The sequence below is a fragment of the Balaenoptera physalus genome (genome assembly GCF_965194825.1).
Source record: "Balaenoptera physalus genome assembly, chromosome: 2".
NCBI lineage: Eukaryota > Metazoa > Chordata > Mammalia > Artiodactyla > Balaenopteridae > Balaenoptera > Balaenoptera physalus.
Window position 1 is genome coordinate 145,237,711 of NC_138883.1, and position 21,505 is coordinate 145,259,215.

The 21,505-nt window shown below is 40.5% G+C and overlaps 1 protein-coding gene across 5 annotated transcripts in view; it reads left to right on the top strand.

The window, feature by feature from the left end:
- Positions 1–21,505, top strand: part of EFL1 (elongation factor like GTPase 1) — a 135,230-nt gene that overhangs the window by 112,204 nt on the left and 1,521 nt on the right. For 4 of the 5 annotated variants that reach the window (XM_082448578.1, XM_082448580.1, XM_082448582.1 and 1 more), the window contains one exon: positions 8,041–8,225. In XM_082448578.1, coding sequence (XP_082304704.1) covers positions 8,041–8,225 — 185 coding nt within the window. Of the gene's footprint in view, positions 1–8,040; positions 8,227–21,505 lie in introns of those variants that run through there. The other variant, XM_082448581.1, reaches the window with a different exon arrangement.

The following is a 21,505-nucleotide window of genomic DNA, read 5'->3' on the forward strand; positions in this document are numbered from 1 at the left end:
TTTTTTTTTTTGGCTGTGTTGGGTCTTCGTTGCTGTGCGTGGGCTTTCTCTAGTTGCAGCGAGCAGGGGCTACTCTTCATTGCCATGTGCCGGCTTTTCATTGCGGTTGTGGATCACAGGCTCTAGGCACGTGGGCTTCAGTAGTTGTGACACGTGGGCTCAGTAGTTGTGGCACATGGGCTTATTTAGTTGCTCCTTGGCATGTGGGATCTTCCTGGACCAGGGCTCGAACCCGTGTCCCCTGCATTGGCAGGCGGATTCTTAACCGCTGCGCCACCAGGGAAGTCCCTCAACACCATAATCTTCACACATTGATTCATTTAAAAATTTTTTTTCATGTGTCCTTGTCTGGTGAGAAGTGAAACTCAATAAGTAGTGAATTGAATGTTTTGATGAAGTTGAGCTCCTTTGTATATATAGCATTCCCCTGATTATCAACTTACCAACCATCTTATAAGAAGAAATAAGCTTAGGTTGATAGGATTTTGTGTTAGAAAGTCCATGTCAGCTCCAAAGGTTTACCTCATGCTTCTATAAATATATACAAATCTTTATAATGTTTTCTTAAAATTCTGTAGGAAATTAGTGTATGGCTTTCTAGTCTGTAGTTTATGGACACCAGTGCTTTTATCCTTAAAAAAGTTCATTTATCATTTGCCTTTTACCTGTAGTTTGGCGGCTACCCTGCTATCCACAAGTTCTCAAAAGGGCAAATTTCTCTAGGGCCATGAGATAGAATTCTGGTCTTGGAGACTTGAACTCATTTAAGAAGGCCAGGTACTTGCTTATCAACTGCTCGGCTGTCTTGAACTTCAGCATTCTTCTATCATGTTTGTTCTACTTGCTGTAGTTTCTTCCTCATTCTCCTTACTGAAGAGAATGGAGGTAACATAGGTGTTGAGAACCAACCCTGGCCTTCTTGCTGTCCTGTATTAATGTTACACTGGCCTCTCCAAGTTGTAGCTGTGACCCTTTTTGTTGTCTTTAACTCTGTTACTTGGTAGGCTCGCCTTACTCTAGTTTTCAACATCCAGGACATACTATGATCCTCCCTTAGTTGTTTGCTATCTTCTTCTTCTTCTATCTACTGTGCCTGTCCTCTTAAAATAGGAGTCAGAAGGCACAACAGAGTGCCTTCCATGACCCAGCAGATTTATTTTGGAGCTATTTATTTTGAGTGGGCAGGATCTCTCCTCCTTTTTTTCTCATTGGGATCATTCATGATTGATATTTTCAGACTCTTGTTACTCCCCAAAGGAATTTTATCTTAGGGTTTGTTATCCTAAAGCCTGTTCGGTTTTTTGTTTTTCTTTTCCTTTATGTGTTTGAAATGAGCCTTCCCAAAGTCTAGGGTCCATGTAGGTCTATGCCTGTCTTTCCCTCCCTTATTCCCAGCATAATAGGAACACATATTTCCTCCCTAAATGGCCATCTCTCCTTACATAATCCATTTGGAGTGGCATTTGTCCTTTCTTAGAAGACAGCTTTTCAGCACAACACATGAAGCTAGGTTCAGCTGTTGGCATTTATTGGAAATTCCCAGCAGACTGTTGAGTCACCTTTGTTGAGTCAGTCCTCTGTGTCCATTTTTCCTTCTGTGTTAGGAAGTCACCACTAGGACCCTGCATGTGACCAGGCAGTCCCTTGAATATCACTTGTCATCCTGCACTTTGATCTTCATCCTGGCACTTTTCACCTGGCCAGCTGAGTCAGTTCTGGCACTTTCTAGGAATAGATGCTTATCTTAGCCCTCAGGGTTATATGCCCTCTTCTCCCTTAGGAGCAGAATATGTCTTTGCCTTGCCTTATCCAGGTACAAATGTCAACCTTGTATATGTGGATTGGATAGTACAGTTGACCCTTGAACAACACGGGGTTTACAGGTGCTGACTGACCACACAGTTGAAAATCTGTATATTACTTTACAGTTGGCCCTGCCTGTATGTGGCTCCACATCGGTAGATTCAGCTGCGAATTGTGTAGTACTATAGTATGTACTTAGAAAAATCCACTTATCAGTGGACCCACACAGTTCAGACCTGTGTTGTTCAAGGGTCCACTGTACACAGTCTGTACCAGTGTCGCTGGTCAGCCTTCTTAATACATTTCTCAGAGATCAACTGGCTGCCACACCCACTGCCTTACAAAGAAGCTGTGTTTAGATTTGATCTGGAATTTGTTTTATTCCTGAATTGGTTTGAGGCCTTCTTGCTTAGACTAGAGAATCTCCTCCTAAGCCTGTTTTCTCTTGTTTTGAGGGATTCTTTGGTAATGATGACCACTTTTTAGTATCCAGGGTCTATCAGGATACTCAGCTCTTCACCTGTGTTTTCCTTTTTCTTTCTAATTCACCACCTTCAACTGGAAAAAGAAATGAGGAGACCTCTGTGTTCCTGAGGCATTTTGCTTCCTCCCTGGATATTCGGAGATCTTCCAGGAAAACTTCAGACTGCTGCCGGTTCCTTTAATTCTCCAAGAATTGGCACAAGACAAATAAAAGGACAAGTCAGGTCTTTTTTATTTAGTAAGATGAGTTAGTCTCTTTTTAAAACACTTTTCTACACAGATTTTTAAAATAAGGAATCCTTTTATAAATGTATAGAATTGCTTATGGTCAAAATGGGAAATTTTGCAGAAAAAATAATCATCTTAAAATTGTTTTGCATGGGGAAATAATCCCAAGAAAATGACCTCCTTTACTTGTAAAACCTGCTTTCCTAACTGAGGTTTTATTACCATTTTTTACCCATGAAAATTGCCTTTTATGAGCTTGAACGGACATAAGAATTGGTTTGTGTTTTTAATTGATCATCATGTGACTAGTAAATTGTCTCTTTTCATATTTCTTCTAACCTGTTAACGTCTTTCATTCTTGCTCTCCATTGTTTTTACCTTTGGCAATAACTTCACATATAAAATATAACTTTTTCTGTTAGTGTTAGTTTTACTCACATCTACAATTATTATAGTTCTTCTATTTTATTTGTAGGGGTAAATGCTTATATTGTTAAAACATATGTGCTTTAATGTATCAGAAACATTCTTAGTAAGTATTACTGTTTACTTTTAAAAACCTATTCTTATTTCATACTTGGAGTTCTTTTTATATTTCACCAGCATTTCATAATTCAATTCAACAAAAATTATTGAGCTGTATATATGCCAGCACTATGTTAAGCATGGTTCCTGCTTTGAGAAATAAGTTAAGGTGACAAAGCTTAATTATGTAAAACAATTAGTAAAATACAATTGAATTTAGTGAATAAATATGGGTTTTTATTGAAATTTTATGAGAAATTTGGATTAGCAAAATTCAAAACAGGGTAAATCTTTTGAAAGTGATTGTACTTTGAAATTGGTTTTGATGATGGATGGAATAATTTTGAGTTCATCAGCTAGGTATTAAATTGGCTTTCTTTGTACCACAGCACTGAAGACCTCTGTTGAACTTAAAGTAAACTCCTTTCCAGTTGGTTTTATAGACACTGCTCTGCAGCATTACCTTTCTAATCCTGGACACTGGTTGGTTGAACCCAACAATAAAACCTTGCATTTACCCATACTGTGTCTTATTAAATTTGGGTCCTTACCTAGTTATCCTGATTCTGTCAAAGAATTTATTACCTTTGCCAGCTTCATGTCAACTTTGGATTTGATCACCATGCCTTCTGAATTTTTAAGTGGCTGATTATCATAGTAAGGACACAGAGCTGTGAGCAGAGCACTGACAGTTCACTAAGGACATCCTTCCAGGGTGGGAGTGACTTGTTAACATCCATTTCTATCTAATAGCAACCAGCCCACATTCCCCATTACGTCCACAGCACACTTTATCTCATATTTGGTTGAAGACCACCTGCATCCTGTCGACCACATTTGCTTGATTTAGCAGTCTGGTTGTTCTGTGACAAAAGGAAAAGAGGTTTGTGTGACCTAGTTTATAAGAAGAAGAAATGCCCACTGATTTCTTTGTGTGTGTGTGTGTTTAATTGAAGTTATGCTGCAAGTGTTACCGACAGTAACAGAAACCACAAGATGAAAGAAAAATCTTCCTCCTTGGAAGTCAGCCTATCATTTTTCATTTTCCTTTACCATCTTTGTCCATAATAGTACATTTTGCATGGCTATTATGCATTATGGTAGAGGCAGTTTGATGTTTTGCTTTTTACATTTATTATTTGTTTTATAAACACACTTCCATTTGGCTGCTTAGTATTCATAATTTTCATTTTAACCTCTGCGTAATATCCTATCAATTTGATGTGCTGTAATTTACTTCCCGTCATCCCCAAATTGGAAATTCACATTGTTTCCTGTTTGTTTACTATTAGAGAAAACATTGCTGTGGACAGCTGCTTCCTTTCCTAAATTCTGAAAAAAAATAACATACCTTTAATTGCCAAACTTTCAGCTCTAAAGATGGTAGAATCTGCAGATCAATCTTAACTGCCTATTATGGAAGAGGAAGATATGTATATAAGAATCTGTAATGCCACGAAAGAACAGATTAGGTTCAGTAAAGCCCAAATGGTGAAGAGATTATTTTGATCTTGGGATCTCACAGAACACTTCGTGGAACGAGTTGTCTTTGAATGGTCTTTAAATGATGAAAAGGATTTGACTATAAAGCTGGGCTAAGAGTATTCTGAGTTGGAGAAACTGTGAGCTCAGAGTGGAAAAACCTCAAACGTGTCCTGTGGGCAGTGAGTGGTTTACCTTGGCTTAGCGCGTAGAGTCTGTGCTCTGTGCTCTAGGGTCTGGCAGTTTCAGGAGCTGGAGTAGTGGGTTCCTGCCAGGTCATAGGGGGCCTGGAGTACAGGCTGAGACATTTATAGTGTAGTCATTAGAAGTGGAGCCCTGATCAAAACCAGTTCAGGCGATTAACCTTTCTGTTGCCGCTTCTTTCCTGATGGATGCCTCTTCCCTGGTGCCTTGCGTACGGTAGGGCACACCGTGGTCTTCCTTTGAGTGAGTGAACAAATGCCTGAGGTGTTATGACCAGTTGAAGGGGTATCAAAATATTCTGTCAGGGGCCACATGATCAGAAATCCTCATTGATAGGACTGCATTCATTTCTCAGTGTAACCTCAGCAGTGGAGAGGGTCCCTGAGTGCATCCAAGCATTGGACACACCTGTCATGAGCGCCAAGTGTATTTGGAAGGTTTTGTTATAGCTGTTTTCCATTGTTCAGTGATCCATCACTGTGTCCCAGTTTTAGGATTTAGTTTTAGTGGAATTAAAATGGAATGGCCCAAAATTACATGATTAATTACTTTCAGTTCCAGTTATAATTATTGCTCCAAGCCTGCTGGCATGACCCATGAAGGAGGGGGAGGGGCAGCCAGCCTCTGCAGCAGCAGTCAGGCGGCTCGTCCCTGCTGGCCCAGCTCTTCATAGTCTGCTTGCCCCAATTTACTCAGTCTTTCTCCCTCCCCACCCCATTGTTTTGTATTTACTTCCATAAACCACCTTAAAACTTTCCTTAGAGTGAGGTAGAGGAGTAAATAAAGATGACTAGTTCACACATGGTAGCTATTACAGTAAGTTTTTTTTCTCATAAGAATCTCAGGCAAGTCATATATAACCTAGAGGGGATCACTAATAAAGACACTAATTCTGCTTTTTTCAAGAGCTTTTCAGGCTGTACCTAAAATATGGCTTTCAGTTCTAGAAACTGCGTTCCAAAAGCAACGTAAATAAATTGTAGTCGTTCAAATAGGCAAGTGGTCAGGATGGAACAGGAAAGGAAGGTCGTGACAGAGAGAGAGGAGGTGTTCAGACTGGAGAAGAGAAGACTGGATACTGTCTTCAAGTAGCTTAAAGGCTGGTCTGTGGACGAGGGGTTAAACCTGTCCCATAGGACAAAAACTGGGCCTAATGGTTAGAAACTTGGGGCTCAAGAATTGTCTACCAATCAGCGCTGTCCAAAGATGTAATGGCCTGCCCTGGGAGGAAGTGAGTTCTAGACGTATGCAAGCAGAATCTAAATGACTACTGTGGTAGAACTTGACCCCTGAGTTCCCTTCTAGCCCACTGTTCTGTGATTCTCTGACTCTGAGATTTCTAGTGTGAATGACAGGGGAAATGACTTTAAAATTGAGGAGTGGAGTTGCCTTTTGCAATAGGCAATGTATTGTGTCTTAGACACATTGAATTTAAAAGGAAGTTGCGCTGCACCGTGGAGATGCCCTGGCCGCCACAGTCCCAGTAAATGTGGGATTGGAGGTCCAGTGAGAGGCCAGGCTTAGAAATAGAGTCCCAGGAGTCCCAGACATAAAGTTAATAATTTAAACCACACAAATGAGAAATGAATGGGCTTTCTGAAGGGAAAGTTTGTTTGGAGAAGAGTATGGAGCCTCAAAGAATACTCTTAGGAAGAAGTCATACCCTTAAGAATTATTGTAGTAGACAGTAGAATGATGGATGTTAGAGGGCCAGCGGTCAAAGGAAGGTGACGCTAAGATTGGAGAGATTTGTCAGAGAGGGTGTTGATCAGTAGCTGCAGAAACCGCAGAGAAATCACAGAGAATGAGGATTGAGAAAAAGACATTTAGGATAGGAATATGAAAATTATTGTGAAATTTCAAGGAAACAGTTTTAATAGAGCTCAGGGCAACCGGTAGAGCCTGGGTGTTAAAGAAAGAGCACACGGTGAAGACGCGAGAGGCGGTCCCTTAGGGCATGTGGGGCAGGAAGCAGGGGAAACTGTGGAGGCCGGCGCGGGAGTGGGGAAGAGGACAACTGTGCCTGTCATCACTGATGGAATTTTTAATTTATTTGTTTTGATGCTAAGCCAAGAGATGCAGAAGGCCCGCTGGAGTTTTTAAGGTTTTTTTTTAAATTTTTAAGCCTTGCGACACAATGGGTTTCCTGCCATTTGTTTTCCTTTATCCTTCCTAATAACCACCACCAGGGGGAAATCTGAGTCAGAGAGAAAAGTTTGCCCTGTGTCCTCAGTGCCTAGTCTAAAAAATAAAAAATAAGTAAGGTGGGTGACATCCATACCAGATCACCACCCAGTTATTTAGGACGGAGGGCAGAGTCCAGAACTCAGTGTGGTAGTCAGAGGAGACTTGCACTCTGCTTCACTGCAATGTGTAAATCTTTAAGGATAATATATTTATAGATCACTTACGTAATTAAAATTATTTTTTCTAAGTGGAAGGTGAAAGTGGGGGCATTAATGAGTGTACCCATTAGCTAAAGCAAGTTCCTTCCAGTTGTCTGTGATCTCCAGTTTATCTCTGCAGTCTGTTCTGCTTACTAGTTGAATGGATAGTCGGAGCACCCAGAGGCAGGCATACAGAAGCCAGTCAGAGGGGAAGGGGTCTGCCTCCTGAGTGGAAGGCAGAATTGTGCCTAAAGATGAAATAAAAGTGTTAGCCAAGAGGATTTGATAGAATTCCTGTGACGTGGCAGAAAAAATTGTTACCAGACATTAAAGATTCCAGGCTATCAGTTTTCAGGGAGTAAAACCCTTATATTTGTACAACTGAAATATTATCAGCTTAAAACAAATACGAGCAAGCATATATATATGTGCGGCTTTAGTTTTTAGTATAGAAATGTCATTGAGCCAGTTGATTGCTTACTAGTCCCAAATAGCCTGTCATCATGGTAATTATCATCATCACATTAATAATGTCTTGAAATTATTAGAATATTTTAACATTTACAAAGCCCAGTCACACTCATCTCGTTGGATTTCAGACCCAAAGACAGCTTGTAGTGAAATTGTATCAAAAGTTCCTTTTAAAGTCTCCTGCTTCTCACACTGTGTTGAGGGGATTGTCTTTGGGTAATGCAGTTTGGGGTGATTTCACCTTTTGTTATCATTTGTTTCTAATTTTTCTATAATTGTCAATGCTTTACTGTTTAAATAAACACTTGAAAATTTCCCATGCTTTTGTAAACCAAAATTATTGGGAACAAACTTAATCATTAGTTGATTGTTACAGGGTACAGGAGTAGTCCCATCTTTGTGTCGCTCAAGACATGTAACCGGTCAATGAATTTAAAAGGTGTATATGACTTTGCAGGTCGGGTCTATGCTGTCTTGTCAAAGAGAGAAGGTCGAGTGCTACAAGAGGAAATGAAAGAGGGGACAGACATGTTCATCATCAAGGCTGTGCTGCCCGTGGCTGAAAGCTTTGGCTTTGCTGATGAAATCAGGAAGAGGACAAGTGGCCTGGCCAGCCCGCAGCTGATATTTAGCCATTGGGAGGTAAGAATCCAAATCCCCATTCCTTCCTTTGCATCTACGGATGTGCTTCCTTATAGATGGCGCCAAGAGTAGCAGACTACTTCCCAGGCCATGTGGCCTTCCTCTGGCTCTGCTCAGTCAAATGGACAGGACAAAGCAGATGGCATTTTTTCATCCAGATTGAATGAGCCTTAGGTTATATGTGCTTTGTAATACACACACACATATGTATTCTTTTTTTTTTTCATTTGATGTAAAATTTAAGACAGAACATTTAATCCCTTTTTTCCCTCCAAAGATAATGTAGATAAGAAAACCACAGATATTTTGAAAGTGAAACTTTAAGGTATTGTTTTTTCTGGGGAAAAAGTACTTCTAGCATTTAAAGGCAAACAGTTATGCTTCTTACAAGGGACACCTTTAAATTATTACGTGTTACATATTCTTCAGTCCCCATTATAGAGATTCGAGGCTCCTGTGGCTTTCAAGTGTTGTGGAATAAAATGGCTCATCAGAACACTTCATTGTCAGTGTAGGGAAAGGTAGGTGAAAGGCAAACCTTATCTGTAATCAGAAATGCAAACTTAACAGGTCCACACTGCTTGGGAGAGAAGACAAGATTGTGAACACATTGTTTTTTAACTTAGGCCAAGAAAATAATAACAAGAAAGGATGGGGAGGTCCGACCGGCCTTTGTGAACAGATCCTTAAAGGAAAGGTAGAAGCTAGCAGCTAAGGAGGAGAGAAGGACATTGGGTTGGAGGGTGCCTGTGTGAGAAGCAGTGAAGGAAAGCTGTAGGGCATGTGCAGAAAGCAATGTGTTATGTTTCAAGACAAAGCCTTAAGGCCAGGAATAGCATTTTTAAACTGTAGGTTGTAAGTTTGAAAGGTGGTTTTAAGAAAGTTCTGTTGTCACTGTTTACAGGGAACCTAAGTAACTTCACATTATTCTCTTGTACCGTGGAGGTGTATAGTTTAGTGGAAGGAGCATTGACTTTGGTGTTGAGAAGTCCTGGTTTCAAATATTAATTCTGCCACTTATTTGGACAAATTGTGGAACCTCCCTGAGTTTGTTTTGCCCCTGAGATGTAAGGTATATGGAATATCTAGCCTAGTGCCTGACACTGGTAGGCCCTCCCTGGCATGAAGATTGTTTTCTTGTCAACATTCTTAGAGTCCGTGTCATGTTCCTTTTGGCTCTCTCTCAGCAATGTGGCATTGCACTCAACTTCACACAAATAATCCAGACTTTTTCCTTAAACTATTTAAACAAAGCTCATGGTTTAGGTTCAGTGCTAAGCTCTTTTTACTTCTTTCACTTTCTTTAGCCAGCTGGGTCCCTTTCTCTAGAATGCTTCCAACGAGCAGTTTAAATTTAGACAGTATAGAGGAATGGGAATAATTGAGGGAGAACTTTCTCTTTAAAATGAATTCTATAGTCAAGTGAATCTGGCAAAGTAAAGAAAGGTGACACTTCAGCAAAACTAACTTTGGACAAGGCAAATTTAATTTTAGTTGGGCAAGTTCATATCATCTAAATTGATACAAGTGAAGTTGCTAGTCCAAAACGCTCAATTGTGTCTGCTTCTCCTTAAAAAGAGAAAGTTACATTCTTAGTGCTTGATAGAACTAAAGTTAATGTTGTTCTAATTTAGGTTACATTTTTTTGGTTGTCAGTACAAACTACATTTTAACAGTGACTTACTATGAAATTTTTCTTGCATCTTTTTCTAGAAACTAAATGATGTTTTGATGGTTTTATTGGCCTATATCTGAATAGATGCCATTGCTGTACTTCATTATGTAGAAAACAGTAGCACAAAACATTTATTTGTTAATGCCCACACTTATGGGTAGTAATTTCCCACTTATCCAAACTTCTAGCTTTTTGGTTTTGGTTTTTGGCACTCAACTTTTACATAAAAACACAAACCAGTAAGAAGTAGAAGGAATGGATTTATAAAGGCAACTTCTGAAGAACTATGTCTATAGTGTAAATATATTACTGATGTTCCTAATGAAAAACATTAGCGTTATCCCCCATGTGTTTTAGTGACCAGATGTGTGATTACAGGACAGTGCAGCTAAATGATGCTTAGAACTGAAGAGAGACTTATTCCACTTCAAAGTAATGACCTTGAGAAGTGAAACACTTTCTTCATTTGTGCTGCTGTTGCTGAAAACTGCCTTCAGAACTTGCAGCTCATGCTTCTGAATATCTTAGAGATGACAAGTCGTCCATCTCATTCAGATGGCCTTGAGAGTAGAAGGACGTGTGCTCACTCCCTCTTGCGAGAGCACTGGAATCACAACTAACTGCTGAACAGTCATCGACAGGAAGACACTGGAACTCACCAAAAAAAGATACCCCACATCCAAAGACAAAGGAGAAGCCGCAATGAGATGGTAGGAGGGGCGAAATCACAATAAAATCAAATCCCATAACCGCTGGGTGGGTGACTCAAAACTGGAGAACAATTATACCACAGAAGTCCACCCACTGCAGTGAAGGTTCTGAGCCCCACCTCAGGCTTCCCAACCTGGGGGTCCGGCAACGAGAGGAGGAATACCTAGAGAATCAGACTTTGAAGGCTAGCGGGATTTGATTGCAGGACTTTGACAGGACTGAGGGAAACACAGACTCCAATCTTGGAGGGCACACACAAAGTAGTGTGCACATTGGGACCCAAGGGAAGGAGCAGTGACCCCATAGGAGACTGAACCAGACCTACCTGCTAGTGTTGGAGGGTCTCCTGCAGAGGCAGGGGGTGGCTCTGTCTCACCATGAGGGCAAGGACACTAGCAGCAGAAGTTCTGGGAAGTACTCCTTGGCATGAGCCCTCCCAGAGTCTGCCATTAGCCCCACCAAAGAGCCCAGGTAGGCTCCAGTGTTGGGTCGCCTCAGGCCAAACAACCAACAGGGAGGGAACCCAGCCCCAGCCATCAGCAGACAAGCGGATTAAAGTTTTACTGAGCCCTGCCCACCAGAGCAACACCCAACACTACCCACCACCAGTCCCTCCCATCAGGAAATTTGCACAAGCGTTTTAGATAGCCTCATCCACCAGAGGGCAGACAGCAGAAGGAAGAAGAACTACAATGCAGCCTGTGGAACAAAAACCACATTCACAGAAAGATAGACAAGATGAAAAGGCAGAGGGCTATGTACCAGATGAAGGAGCAAGATAAAACCCCAGAAAAACAACTAAATGAAGTGGAGATAGGCAACCTTCCAGAAAAAGAATTCAGAGTAATGATAGTGAAGATGATCCAGGACCTCGGAAAAATAATGGAGGCAGAGATCGAGAAGATGCAAGAAATGTTTAACAAAGACCTAGAAGAATTAAAGAACAAGCAAACAGAGATGGACAACACAATAACTGAAATGAAAAATACAGTAGAAGGAATCAATAGCAGAATAACTGAGGCAAAAGAACGGATAAGTGACCTGGAAGACAGAATGGTGGAATTCACTGCCGTGGAACAGAATAAAGAAAAAAGAATGAAAAGAAATGAAGACAGCCTAAGAGACCTCTGGGACAACATTAAATGCAACAACATTCACATTATAGGGGTCCCAGAAGGAGAAGAGAGAGAGAAAGGACGTGAGAAAATATTTGAAGAGATTATAGTTGAAAACTTCCCTAACATGGGAAAGGAAATAGCCACCCAAGTCCAGGAAGCGCAGAGAGTCCCAGGCAGGATAAACTCAAGGAGAAACACACCGAGACACATAGTAGTCAAATAGACAAAAATTAAAGACAAAGAAAAATTATTGAAAGCAACAAGGGAAAAACGACAAATAACATACAAGGGAACTCCCATAAGGTTAACAGCTGATTTCTCAGCAGAAACTCTGCAGGCCAGAAGGGAGTGGCATGATATATTTAAAGTGGTGAAAGGGAAGAAGCTACAACCAAGATTACTCTACCCGGCAAGGATCTCATTCAGATTTGATGGAGAAATCAAAAGCTTTACAGACAAGCAAAAGCTAAGAGAATTCAGCACCACCAAACCAGCTCTACAACAAATGCTAAAGGAACTTCTCTAAGTGGGAAACACAACAGAAGAAAAGGACCTACAAAAACAAACCCAAAACAGTTAAGAAAATGGTAATTGGAACATACATATCGATGATTACCTTAAACGTGAATGAATTAAATGCTCCAACCAAAAGACACAGGCTTGCTGAATGTATACAAAAATAAGACCCATATATATGCTGTCTACAAGAGACCCACTTCAGACCTAGGGACACATACAGACTGAAAGTGAAGGGATGGGAAAAGATATTGCATGCAAATGGAAATCAAAAGGAAGCTGGAGTAGCAATACTCATATCAGATAAAATAGACTTGAAAATAAAGAATGTTACAAGAGACAAGGAAGGACATTACATAATGATCAAGGGATCAATCCAAGAAGAAGATATAACAATTATAAATGTATATGCACCCAACATAGGAGCACCTCAATACATAAAGCAACTGCTAACAGCTATAAAAGAGGAAATCAACAGTAACATAATAATAGTGGGGGACTTTTAACATCTCACTTACACCAGTGGACAGATCATCCAGACAGAAAATTCATAAGGAAACACAAGCTTTAAATGACACAATAGACCAGATAGATTTAATTGATATTTATAAGACATTCCATCCAAAAACAGCAGATTACATATTCTTCTCAAGTGCACATGGAACATTCTCCAGGGTAGATCACATCCTGGGCCACAAATCAAGCCTCGGTAAATTTAAGAAAATTGAAATCATGTCAAGCATCTTTTCTGACCACAACACTATGAGATTAGAAATCAATTACAGGGAAAAAAACGTAAAAAACAAATACATGGAGGCTAAACAATGCATTACTAAATAACCAAGAGATCACTGAAGAAATCAAAGAGGAAATCAGAAAATACCTAGAGACAAATGACAATGAAAACACGACGATCCAAAACCTATGGGATGCAGCAAAAGCAGTTCTAAGAGGGAAGTTTATACCAATACAGTCCTACCCCAAGAAACAAGAAAAATGTCAAATAAAAAAATCTAACCTTACACCTAAAGGAGCTAGAGAAAGAAGAACAAACAAAACCAAAGTTAGTAGAAGGAAAGAAATCATAAAGATCAGAGCAGAAATAAATGAAATAGAAACAAAGAAAACAATAGCAAAGATCAATAAAACTAAAAGCTGGTTCTTTGAGAAGATAAACAAAATTGATAAACCCTTAGCCAGACTCATCAAGAAAAAGAGGGAGAGGACTCAAATCAATAAAATTAGAAATGAAAAAGAAGTTACAGTGGACACCGCAGAAATACAAAGCATCCTAAGAGAGTACTACAAGCAACTATGCCAGTAAAATGGACAACCTGGAAGAAATGGACGAATTCTTAGAAAGGTATAACCCTCCAAGACTGAACCAGGAAGAAATAGAAAGTATGGACAGACCAATCACAAGTAATGAAATTGAAACTGTGATTAAAAATCTCCCAACAAACAAAAGTCCAAGACCAGATGGCTTCACAGGTGAATTCTATCAAACATTTAGAGAAGAGCTAACACCCATCCTTCTCAAACTCTTCCAGAAATTCGCAGAGGAAGGAACACTCCCAAACTCATTCTATGAAGCCACCATCACCCTGATGCCAAAATCAGACAGAGGTACTACAAAAAAGGAAAATTACAGACCGTATCACTGATGAATATAGATGCAAAAATCCTCAACAAAATACTAGCAAACAGAATCCAACAACACATTAAAAGAATCATACACCATGATCAAGTGGGATTTATCCCAGGGATGCAAGGATTCTTCAATATATGCAGATCAATCAATGTGATACACCATATTAACAAAATGAAGAATAAAAACCATATGATCATCTCAGTAGATGCAGAAAAAGCTTTTGACAAAATTCAACACCCATTTATGATAAAAACTCTCCAGAAAGTGGGCATAGAGGGAACCTACCTCAACATAATAAAGGCCGTATATGACAAACCCCCAGCAAACATCATTCTCAATGGTGAAAAACTGAAAGCATTTCCTCTAAGACCAGGAACAAGACAAGGATGTCCACTCTCGCCACTATTATTCAACACAGTTTTGGAAGTCCTAGCCACGGCAATCAGAGAAGAAAAAGAAATAAAAGGAATACAAATTGGAAAAGAAGAAGTAAAACTGTCACTATTTGCAGATGACATGATACTATACACAGAGAATCCTAAAGATGTCACCAGAAAACTACTAGAGCTAATCAATGAATGTGGTAAAGTTGCAGGATACAAAATTAGTGCACAGAAATCTCTTGTATTCCTATATACTAATGATGAAACATCTGAAAGAGAAATTAAGGAAACACTCCCATTTACCATTGCAACAAAAAGAATAAAATACCTAGGAATAAAGCTACCTAGGGAGACAAAAGACCTGTATGCAGAAAACTATAAGACACTGATGAAAGAAATTAAAGATGACACCAACAGATGGAGAGATATACCCTGTTCTTGGATTGGAAGAATCAATATTGTGAAAATGACTCTACTACCAAAGCAATCTACAGGTTCAATGCAAAGCCTATCAAATTACCAGTGGCATTTTTTACAGGACTAGAACAAACAATCTTAAAATTTGTATGGCAACACAAAAGACCCTGAATAGCCAAAGCAATCTTGAGGGAAAAAAACGGAGCTGGAGGAATGAGACTCCCTGACTTCAGACAATACTACAAAGCTACAGTAATCAAGATAATATGGTACTGGCACAAAAACAAATATAGATCAGTGGAACAGGATAGAAAGCCCAGAGATAAACCCACATACCTATGGTCAGCTAATCTATGACAAAGGAGGCAAGGATATACAATGGAGAAAAGGCAGTCTCTTCAATAAGTGGTGCTGGGAAAACTGGACAGCTATGTGTAAAAGAATGAAATTAGAACACTCCCTAACACCATACACAAAAATAAACTCAAAATGGGTTAAAGACCTAAATATAAGACCGGACACTATAAAACTCTTAGAGGAAAACAGGAAAAACACTCTCTGACACAAATCACAGCAAGATCTTTTTTCATCCACCTCCTAGAGTAATGGAAATAAAAACAAAAATAAACACCTAAATGGGACCTAATGAAACTTAAAAGCTTTTGCATGGCAAACTACAAACAAGACGAAAAGAATGGGAGAAAATATTTGCAAACGTATCAACAGACAAAGGATTAATCTCCAGAATTTATAAACAGCTCATGCAGCTCAATATTAAAAAAACAAACAACCAGTCCAAAAATGGGCAGAAGACCTAAATAGACGTTTCTTCAAAGAAGACATACAGATGGCCAAGAAGTACATGAAAAGCTGCTCAACATCACTAATTATTAGAGAAATGCAAATAAAAGCTACAATGAGGTATCACCTCACACCGGTTAGAATGGGCATCATCAGAAAATCTACAAACAACAAATGCTGGAGAGGGTGTGGAAAAAAGGAAACCCTCTTGCGCTGTTGGTGGGAAAGTAAATTGATACAGCCACTAGGAAGAACAGTATGGACGTTCCTTAAAAAACTAAAAATAGAATTACCATATGACCCAGAAATCCCACTACTGGGCATATACCCAGAGAAAACCATAGTTCGAAAACACACGTGCACCCCAATGTTCATTGCAGCACTATTTACAATAGCCAGGTCATGAAAGCAACCTAAATGCCCATCGACAGACGAATGGATAAAGAAGATGTGGTACATATATACGGTGGAATATTACTCAGCCATAAAAAGGAACGAAATTGGGTCATTTGTAGAGACGTGGATGGATCTAGAGACCGTCATACAGAGTGAAGTAAGTCAGAAAGAGAAAAACAAATATATTAATGATATATGTGGAGCCTAGAAAAATGGTACAGATGAACCGGTTTACAGGGCAGAAATAGAGACACAGATGTAGAGAACAAACGTATGGACACCAAGGGGGGGGAAAGTGGTGGGGGGTGGGTGGTGGTGGCGGGATGAATTGGGAGATTGGGATTGTCATGTATACAATGATGTGTATAAGATGGATAACTAATAAGAACCTGCTGTATAAAAAATAAATAAACAAAATAAAATTCAAAAAAGAAAAAAAATGTCCTTGATCAGCACTGGTTCAGAAAACTGGGTTATACTATGTTTGGTCAGAACAAAGAGTGTGTAGGTTAAGTGATCCCTGGGATTCTCTGTAAATACAGATCTAAAACATATTCAGAGCTCTTGTAATGGCATCAGTTTTGGAAGAATTATATATTTGAATTCACTTATTCTATTGTTTGTTTAAAATACCTCATCATTTTATTTTTTTATATATAAATTTATTGATTGATTGATTTTAATTTTTGGCTGTGTGGGGTCTTCGTGGCTGCGTTGGGTCTTTGTTGCTGCTCCCAGGCTCTCTCTAGTTGCGGCGAGCCGGGGCTGCTCTTTGTTGCGGTGCACAGGCTTCTCATTGCGGTGGCTTCTCTTGTTGCGGAGCACGGGCTCTAGGCGCACGGGCTTCAGTAGTTGTGGCTCGCCGGCTCTAGAGCACAGGCTCAGTAGTTGTGGTGCATGGGCTTAGTTGCTCTGCGGCATGTGGGATCTTCCCGGATCAGGGCTCGAACCCATGTCCCCGGCATTGGCAGGCGGATTCTTAACCACTGCGCCACCAGGGAAGTCCCCTCATCATTTTGTAGTCACCCTTGTCCTTGAAAGTGACTTTATAAAGCACATTTTTTTAAAGATCTATAAATTAAACTTCTCATCATTTCCCAATTGTCAGCTGTATATCTGGAAACAGATAAGGCTGCTCTATCAAAAGGCTCTCAAAGTAGAGTGGCTCAAATTCAGCAGAAGATTCTCTTTTGAGTCTCAGGAGGCAGTCCAGGGCTGGTGTGCGGCTCACTGTGGAAGGAGCCCAGGCTTCTGCTACTTTGCTGCCTTTCTCAACACTTGGCTTCCACCGATGGTCCAGAGTGGCTGTTTCACCTGCTACTGTCACCTCTGCATACCGGCCATTAAGAATAGGCAATGGGAAGAGGGCATACTCCGTTAAGAGGGCATAGTCCTGTTAAGAGGATGCTGCCCAGTCCATTGCCCAGAACACGTCATCCCGCCACATCTAACAAGGCTCCATCTGACAAGGAGGCTGGACAATGCAGTCTTTAACTCACTCAGGAGTCAGCAAACTATGACCCATTACCTGTTTTGGTAAATAAAATATACTCAGATATAGCCATACCCATTCATTTACGTATTTTATATGGCTGCTTTCAAGCAGACTTGAGTAGTTACAACAGAGACCGTGTGGCCCACAGTCTAAAATATTTACCGTCTTGAGCTTTATAGAAAATGTGTGCCTACCTACCCCTCCCCCCAGAACCTAGGTCATCTGTATGCCCACCTGAAATACTAATACCAAAGGAAAAGAGGATAATAAGTATTTAGGAACAGTTAATATAAAACAGCAAAGTTTTACAAAACAGGCAGTTTTTGTCAATGTGAAAGCCATGATGGTTTTTCAGTCTCCTTTGTCTCTCAAAATTAAAAAAAAAAAAAGGGCAGGGGGGCTGAAAGTTAATCTGACATACTTAATAGTAGTTTTTAAAAAATATTAGTTTTTGGCTTAGTTACAGCTTATCATTACAAATCTGCCCTTTAATAAATAACTTGAGAGAAAAATGTAGTCAAGGAAAGTTTTCTCCAGTTTTGTACCATCCTTCTGTCATCCCCTTGCCACCTGTCATGGTCCTGTTCCCAAAAGCTTCAAATCTTTTGAAAGTCTAGAAAACTACATTATAATTAAGTGTCATTGATCTGATCTTTTCTGGCTGTCTCAGTTTTTCCCCCATAGTTAGGTTTAGAAATAACACAGTTGTTGAGATCTGGCTTCTCACTCCAAGGCACTTTTTTTCATTTGTATTCTACCACACCATATAATTTACAATCAAGAGCTTTTGAGAGAAAGTGCTTCAAAAAATAGAGAAAATAAAATTACAGGCATTTTCCATGAGGAAACCTTTGAAGTCAGCAATCTCATAATTTCTCTTTCTATGTTTTACCCTTCTATGAAAAAGGAAGAAAAGGAGCTAATAACAGACACAGGAGGAAAAATATTACTAGCCAGTGCTGATCTACATGTATGTCAGCATAACCTCAAGACTCGCTGTTTAATACTGAGATTAGCCCTGAGGGGTGGGCTAAAGTTCACGTTAGGGTAAGGAAGAAGTGATCACAATCACACGGAAGAAGTGTATTTTGGACATGGTGTTTGCCACCTGCCAGCCATAACCATAGGGAAAACTGGACAAAGTATTGAAACAGAGCTCCCAAAGCTTTTTTCTTCTAGGCTTTTTTTTTTTTTGTAGTAATGCTCAGGGCAACAGCTAGCACTTGGGTGCCTTTCTTCCTGTGAGTTAGAAAATGGCATCCTCTTTAGGCTGTGGAGTTGCCAAAAAAACATTCTCACTGTAGGCACATGAATTCTGGGTGAGCCAGTTAGAAGAAAGCATCTTTTCTTCCAAACTGATAGCAAGCTCTGCTCTGTCGCCTCAAGGATGCCTTTCTGTGGAGCAAGACCTGGACAGCCTTTGGGGTTGCCTTGTCATTACCATACTGGAAAAATTCAAAATGACCCTAACACGGTCAGGTGGGACTGGACCAGGCTAGTCACTTTCTGGTAAAGTGTACCCCATTGCCCCTTTTCTGAGAGTTTGTTTGGCATGTTGAGGCAAGAAGCTTCCAGATATCCACACAGATACAGGAGTGAAGGTGAAAACAGCAGCTGCCCGTGCTGGACAGAAGAGGTGTGGGCAGTGGGCCCACATCGGGTCGAGTCCCCCGGGCAGCTGGAGATGGGCACAGAAAGCAGCCCTGGCGGCGCGGGAAACAAACTGAGCAAACCTCAGAAATATACGCTGAGGGCCCAGGCAAAACTGGACCCTTCTGAAGCTCTGAAGTTACATTTTTGAAAAGAGGGCACTCTGGTCTTCAATTGGCCAGTCTGAGTCTGATATCTCCCAACTAACACCTCACTTATTTCTCTTTATAAAATTTGTCACTTTTTTTTAACAGGATTAAAGATGTATTCACTGCTACCACTGAGACCTGCTAAGAACATGCGGCTTCTTTATATTCTATGATGGGTTTATCATCCAACTAGTTAGAGGAGGGCACTGAAAACTGGCTTAAAACTAGTCTCCTACAAGTATAGTCTTTGTGGATGACTGCCCACGTAAATGTTCCATTTCCTGACTTTCTTCTTTCCCTCTCTAAGCAAGAGGGGGCCTTCTGTGGAAAGGGGGAGGGGAGCCTCAGCTTCAACACAGTACCCTAGATCCTCAGTGGCTTTGGCCAGGAAATGGCTTGACTGGTCCAGTCCCATCTCGCTGCTGGGGCCAGTATGGTGGCACCAACCAGTTTCAGGAATCTCTCCTACCAACCACTTGTCTCTAGCCACAAAATCCCCACCTGCAACTGCCTTTGTCCTGCCCCCAGGCTTCCACCAGCCTCTCATCACCTTTGAATCCACTCACCAGTGTGTGGGAACTTCCAGATCAGCAGTATCACCCCACTACTCTGGTACCTTGTCAGATTAGACTTGGATGTGGCAGGGCCCCAGCAACCTGCTAATACTTGGCTAATGGCACCTTGGAGATTTTGCTTATCCTCTGTAGACGTATACCCTGATGACACTTGAGTCCTCATGCCTAGCATGTCATCCTTCTTCAGCCTGAGGGCACTGGTCTGTGCTTTGACACACTTAGGAGGTTGTGACATGTGGTTGTGGCTGGGGGTGGGGGAGGAGAGTGGCAGACAGGGTCCCCAGAGGTGACTGTGGAAGCAAAGGGATTCATCTCCCGGGGACAGAATGCAGGAGCAGTTCTTTGAGTGGGTCTGTTTTTCCAGCCACAATAGGCTGGTGGTTCATAAAAGTACACAGAGACACTGCCCAGTTTCCAGACTCTCCCCTTCCACTTCCATTCAACTGTGCTTTACACTTGTAGCCCTAGTCTTGAATTCAGCAGTGTCAGAGAGAGTGGTGATGTGCTTTTACTACATCCCTGGCATGACTTTACATAAATTGATGATCTCATTTAGTCCTCATACAATCATAGGAGATTAGGACTTTTAATATTACACCTTTACAAACGAGAGAACTAAGGCACAAGATGCCTTTAAGTAACTTGCCCCAGTCATGCAGATCTGACTTCAGCACCAGCACCGTCAACCCCTGCGTTACATTCGCTCCAGCCTCCGCGCCTGCCTTGGAATTAGAGATGTGCCAAACCCTTCCTGGATCTGGGCTTACACACAGACTCCCCTACCAGCGCCGGGTAACCGTCCGTCTGCATTCTATGTCTGTGATTTATCTATTCTGGACATTTTATACAAATGGAATCATATACTATGTAACCTTCTGTGTCTGGCTTCTTCCACTTAGCATACAGTTTTGGAGGTGCATCCACATTTAGCATGTATCAGTATTCTTTGTGTGGCTGTGTAACATTCCATTGCATGTATTATATACCACAGTTTGTTCGTCCATTGACGGACATTTAGGCTTTTCCACCTTTTGGCTGTTGTGAATAGTGCTGCTATGTTCTTGCATGTATATGTATTGATACTTGTTTGAGTTCCTATTTTCAGTCCTTTGGGGTATACACCTATGAGTAGAATTGCAGAGTCGTATGATAATTCTGCGTTTAACTTTTTGAGAAACCGCCAGACTTTTCCACAGTGGCTGTAGCATCTTACATTCTTATCAGCAATGCACGAGGCTTCCGGTCTCTCCACATCCTCACCAACACTTTTTTTCCATTTTTTTTTTTTTTTAAATAATAGTCATCCCAGTGGGTGTGAAGTGGTACCTCACTGTGGTTTTGATTTGAATTTTCTTCATGACTGATAACGTTGAGCGTCTTTTCAATTGCTTGTTGGCCATTTGTATATCTTTTTTGGAGAAATGTCTGTTCAAGTCCTTTGCCCATTTTTTATCGGGTTGTTTGGGATTTTTTGTTGTTGAGTTCTAAGAGTTCTTTATATATTCTGAATATCAAATCTGTCTTTTTAATTTACTTACTCTCCCTTCAGCAGTTTTCTGTTTAACCTACCCACTGAGTTTCTTTGTGTTTTTTTAAATTTTAATGTCTAAAATTTTAATTTCTGGGAGTTCTAGTTCTTTCTTTTTCACAACTGCCTAATGTGTTATGGACGCTATTCCCCACCTCCGTCTCCTTTATTTCTTGGAGGATGTTTAAATGAACTCTCTAGAATTTTCTCTTCAG